This window comes from Eucalyptus grandis, chromosome 7, assembly GCF_016545825.1.
Source record: "Eucalyptus grandis isolate ANBG69807.140 chromosome 7, ASM1654582v1, whole genome shotgun sequence".
NCBI lineage: Eukaryota > Viridiplantae > Streptophyta > Magnoliopsida > Myrtales > Myrtaceae > Eucalyptus > Eucalyptus grandis.
In genome coordinates, this window is record NC_052618.1 from 4,616,587 (window position 1) to 4,622,069 (window position 5,483).

The window sequence follows — 5,483 nt, forward strand, 5'->3', positions numbered from 1 at the left end:
TCCCCCTCTCTCGGCCGAAACCCCCCTTCTTCTCTTCTTCTTCTTCTTCCTTTCCTCTTGCTCGCTGTTGCTTCACCCACCACCACACTGCCGCCTCACGCTCTACTCACCACCACCACCAACTCTTGGCCACCGAACCACCACCACCCCGCCGCCCCACGCTCGTCCGACAAGCCGTCTCGCCATTGAGCCCAACGAGTTGTCGCGCCGTTCGCGCCGCCCCTCACCGCCGTGAGCCACCGCCGCCGTACCCAAGCCACTGTCACCACCTCTTGCCACCGCTCTCTCGGCCGTCCGGGCCGTCGTTGCTCAGAACCGCCACTGCCCCCGCCAGAACCGATCTCTTCCCCCCTTGGCCGTGGGTTGAGCCGCGACCGCCGCCGTCTTCGCCGAGCCGTCCGTGTCGCCGTTGGTGCCGTGAGACTCGTGTCTTCTTCGCCGCCGTGTGCTCGCAGTCGCCCAACCTCCCTCGACACCCTCGAAGTTCTTGGGGTTCATGTGGAATCCCCTGTCCTGGGTCATAGAGCTTGCTGCTATCATGGCCATTGCACTTACAAATGGAGGGGTTGGTGAATTTTTCTTCTACTGTTCTGTATCTCTTTCTGTTTTAGGGTAAAATTTGAGTTTTTGTGAAAGATGGTATCCATTTGTTTCTGATTCTTCCTTTGCAGGGCAAGCCTCCAGATTGGCAAGATTTCATAGGCATCATCACTATTTATAAACTCCACTATTAGCTTTATCGAGGAGAACAATGCCGGTAACGCTACGGTTTGAAGATCTCGCTAAATCGATTCTAACCACTGAAGTCGAGGTTATCTAATGAACTCAGAGCATGTGCATTACTTTTTTGGCTGCGATAGTTAGTTTTAAAATGGCTTATTTTGCTTCATGTTGCGTTCTTTTTTATAGGAAACAAAGTGATAATCATAATATAGAAGAAGCCAAGAAATTGACCCATTAACTTTATGCTTCAGTTTCTGGGCATCCCTTAACCAAGTCGTTACTGTACTTTGGATCAATTGGTTAGTGCTGTGCTGGCGCACTTCATCTTGAAGGAGAAACTACACAAGCTAGGGATGTTGGGCTGTGTGATGTGCATTGTCGGTTTTGTCATAATTGTCATCCAAGCATCGCAAGAAAGTCTCATTACTTCTGTTCAAGAAATATGGATTATGGCGACTCAACCAGGTCAATCTTCAGGCCTGGTTTATGTGTTCTTTATACGATCACTGATTTGCTGATAACTGACTGCATTTACATATCTTTTTCAGCTTTTCTGCTTTACATCGACTTGGTAATCATGTTGGTGTTCATCCTGGTTTCCATTTTTCACCTAGATGTGGGCACACGGATGTGCTAGTTTACACTGGCATCTGCTCATTAATGGGCTCTCTCTCGGTAAATCAACTGCTTCTGCATCTTTTGGGATTTTTTCTTCCTTCCAACCTACTTTAGTGTATTTACGCCAACCAGATTGTTGGAAGCTCCACTTAAACACAAGAGTTGACCTTGCATCGTTAGCTTTAGGTAGATCATTGATTCGGGGTGCAGGGAGGCTCATCACCGGGGACAAATTGTATTTTTTCTGATTCTTTTGTCCTGTCAAAACAAAGTTAATGAGTTACAATAATTGTTGTGGGGACATGTCTAAATTACTTCTGCATATGGGTATTTTTCTTTCTCAGTTTTCATAAGTTGTATGATCTATCTGCAGGTGATGAGTGTGAAAGCCCGTGGGACTTCTTTGAAGTTGACTTTTGAGGGGAAGAATCAGTTGATCTATTCCGGAGACTTGGTTCTTTATGTTGGTGGTGGCTACATGTGTAGTTACCCAAATGAATTATCTCAACAAGGTCTGTCCCAAGATGTTATCCAACTTTAATTAGCTAACTTGCTTAATGCTGAATTTGTAAATTTCATTTGTCATTGCCTCACAACAATCGATAATATTGAATGACACCAAATTTCCTCTTTTACAATAACTTTTACTTTTCCCATATGTTGAGATTACATAATATTGGGAGAAAAGGAAGTCATTGAATATATGCATCTTTCTTAACTAGATTTTCACCTGTAAACTTGAAAATCTATGTTCCCGTGGCCTTTGGCAAGGTTACTGCCCTCCTTCTTCATTGCTGGATGTGATCTGTCCTTTTCATTTACCTATGTGGTAATTCTTTATGTCGGGATTAGGGAGTCAAATCTCTTGCTTGAGAAACTATTTACAGTTGTTTTTATTGCAAAAGGTTTCTTTGGGTTCTGTTTACTTGTGGATGATATAGTGCTTGATGAGAGCTTATCTTAAGAGCTTTTCTTAGTCTGCTTGGTTTCTCTTTGGTTTGTCTATTTCCTTTTTGTTATAGTTCAAATCTGAAAATGAAAAAAAAAAAAAAAAAAAAAAAAAAAGAACTGTTGGAACACGGACCGACCCGGAACCTGTGACGGGGTAGGTTCCAGGTTCTTGGTTCGACGGGTAGGTTCCAGGTTCCAAAAATGAGGAACTGTGCCGAGGGTAGGTTCCAGGTTCCAAGCGGAACCTGTAAGGAACCGGGAACCGCTCACCCCTAAGAGAGAGTACGTGGGAGGTGGGACCCGGCTGATACGTGGCATGTCGGCATTGAATGGGCTGGCCCACTCAATGTTTTCTTGTTACATAATCTATGACCTAAAGAAGAGTTTCCGATCGATTTGCGCAATTTCTTTATCTCTTGGAAAGAAAATATGATAATATTTAAGGAAACACCAAAACGGCATGGAGATCAGCACTGAGGCAGCAAGGGGATCTTAAATGATCTTCCCCTAGTTTGGTCTTTTCGAGGCTCTCTCCTCTAGTCAAATACTTAAAAAGATTTGTACCCTTCGCATCCAAATCCTAAGTTTATAAAGCGACCCTTGTTTTCAGCAAATCTGCCACAACATCGCCAAATTGTCCACCCACCTTAACATATGCAACCCAAAAAAAAAAAAAAAAAGCCATTCATTATTAACATAATCCCATGATCAGACCACGTTGCTCCGGCCACAACATACGATAATTGATGACATTATATTTGCTGCGATTTGGAAATAAACCAATAATTGATGCCAAGTTGATTATTGTCGGGAAAAAATGGGGCTTGCCTGCAATTTTCACTTTTTGCTCAATCTAAAATTTACCAAATATGTATTTTCTATTGAAAAAATTGGCTAGCCGACATTTCAAGTTCGCGTTTCATGATTGGGTTTTGCTATCGCGTCATTAGGAAGCACCATACTTTATTAATTATGAAATGAAACCTATGTCAAATTTGTGTCCATTCGTATCATTTTCAGATTTGCCATATAACCATTTATAAATGAGTTAAATTGTGGAGAAAACTGTCAGATCTTTCACTCTTCATTTTTACTTTATAATTCTACTAGTTCTCATGGGTGTGCAATGTTATTTTTGGGTACTTTAAAACTAATTGGATGGATGAATTTCGTGATAAATGCAAATAGCAATACTTGAGTGATGAAAAAGATCAATGCTAACCTCTTATTCATACAACACACATATTTATCGTGTCATAAGGTAGATTATACACATCTCAGCATACACTTTTGAAGTCATTAAAAAATTAAGATATCATTAAAACGACCTAAAAAGAAATCGTTAATACTGGACAGTTTTAGCAAAACCTAACCCCTACCACGAGGTAGACAATTAAAAGCAAACAGTCGCATCAAGGGAACAAGGAAAAAAAGAAAGAAAGAGAAACTCCTGTCATAAATGCACCCATGTGGGAGGGAAAGTAAAGATAATGAAGAAAGAATAAGAACACGAGGACAAAAAAATGACGTAAGTACGCATGGCAACCAACCTCTATTTGTGAGTCCAAGAATGGGCATTGATATAGCAATTTCTTAAATCAAAACGATACAAATAAGTAGTCTCTAAATTTTAGTTTAAAATTTTATTTGAATGTATAATGTGGTCTCTAAAATTTTAATTTATTCAATATGGTCATTGAACTTTAATCTAACATACAATTTATCCCTGAACTTTTAATATTTTTAATGTGATCCTTAATCTGTCGATTATTTATTTAATTAAGTCTATAAATTATATGAAAATATTTAATATTATACAATGACTAAATTGAGTATATACAAAAAACTCAGGGATCACATCAAATAAATTAAAAATTAAAAGAGACATTGTATGTTGGACTAAAATTTGAGTATTAATTTGAATAAATTAGAAGTTCAAAGATCAAAATACATATTGGACCAAAATTCACAGACTATTTGCCCATTTTTCCTAAATTCTTATATTAAAGTCAATTGATGGCATTAGTAAAATGGTGAAAATATAATCCATAGATTTTCATTTCATGTTTTCATTGATGTGGGGATTTTATAGGTAGGTTTTTCTTAAGATATATACGTACATATATATATATATATATATATATATATAATACCTTTTCTTTTTATCTTTATTTTTCGGCATTAGAGTCCATAGACGATCTTTAACTAATTTTGTTTATGCCATTGTTCTTTTTGTCAATTTTCAAACTAAAATTAAAATTTTAATTTCACATTTGGCTATGTAACAAGAATTCTTCAATGATAATATATCCATGTATACAAAATACCAAGACTCGGAAGCCATGATTTGCTTTTCCAAATAATTTTAAAATTATGATTATTATTCGGTACTCTCAATGCTTGAGTCTTATGTAACGAATATGTATAAAATGTTATAATCGATAGTTTATTTTAACTAAATACGAAAAATATACGTACCATCCAATTATAAATCAATTTACATATTTCATTTGAAAAAAAATTGAGTTTTTTGCTAATGAGTTTGAATTCAATGAACGTGTTTGATAAATCACTTATTGGCTAATTGAAAAAGAAACTATAATTAATTACCCATCCGTGGGCAGCCGCACTAGTAATCGTTCTTCCTCACTTTGATGTGGTCAAGAGTTCGAATCCCCGCAGTGCTAGTGATTTAAGTGGGGGGCCCTGGTGGTGGGTTGCTGGGCCAGCTTCCCTCGAGGTATAGTCGCTGTTGGGCTTCCATCGCGGAGGCCCGTGAGACCCCGAATCAGCGTAAGCCGACAAGGGCATGCTCCGATAGATCCTTATTCACCAAAAAAAAAAAAAAACTATCTTTAATTAATTACTGTAGTCAGTCTAAAAGACAAAATAATGTATATTATTTTTTAGCTTTAAAAAACGCGATATACCCTTAATGACCCTTGTACTCAATGACCATCTCATTTGATATATCCTTAGTACCGATGTCAAACAGAATCTCTAAAAAAAATTCCAATTTCCACAAAGAATGTAACATGTCTCAGCAATTTTGCATGCATGGCTTGGACGTTGCAAGCATGTATTGGTGTGTCCAGTCGACTTAACTAAAGTGCAAATTTAGGTCGTTCATAAAACAACATTGTTGTGCAGCCAAATAGGCCGTACAAAGGGCCTTTCAAATAATTAATACG

General features: G+C 38.2%; 1 protein-coding gene across 2 annotated transcripts; it reads left to right on the forward strand.

The window, feature by feature from the left end:
* Positions 1-458: 458 nt before the first annotated feature.
* On the forward strand, positions 459-2,059 carry LOC104418484. Of its 2 annotated transcripts, XR_005553304.1 has the most exons (5): positions 459-565; positions 672-811; positions 910-1,188; positions 1,272-1,398; positions 1,715-2,059. XR_005553304.1 is itself a non-coding variant. In XM_039318262.1 (4 exons), the coding sequence occupies exons 2-4, from the start codon at positions 1,166-1,168 to the stop codon at positions 1,880-1,882; spliced, it is 318 nt and encodes a 105-aa protein (XP_039174196.1). In that variant the 5' UTR covers positions 565-811; positions 910-1,165; the 3' UTR covers positions 1,883-2,059. The 2 variants fall into 2 exon arrangements, 1 of the variants encoding a protein (XP_039174196.1); XM_039318262.1 differs by having other exon boundaries at positions 565-811.
* The last annotated feature ends 3,424 nt before the right edge of the window (positions 2,060-5,483 follow it).

Excerpts from the sequence above, each read along its gene's own strand:
- LOC104418484 (XM_039318262.1), top strand. The coding sequence starts at position 1,166 with ATGGATTATGGCGACTCAACCAG. Across the intron at positions 1,189-1,271 it reads GATTATGGCGACTCAACCAG|CTTTTCTGCTTTACATCGAC; the intron begins GTCAATCTTCAG and ends TATCTTTTTCAG. Across the intron at positions 1,399-1,714 it reads CATTAATGGGCTCTCTCTCG|GTGATGAGTGTGAAAGCCCG; the intron begins GTAAATCAACTG and ends ATCTATCTGCAG.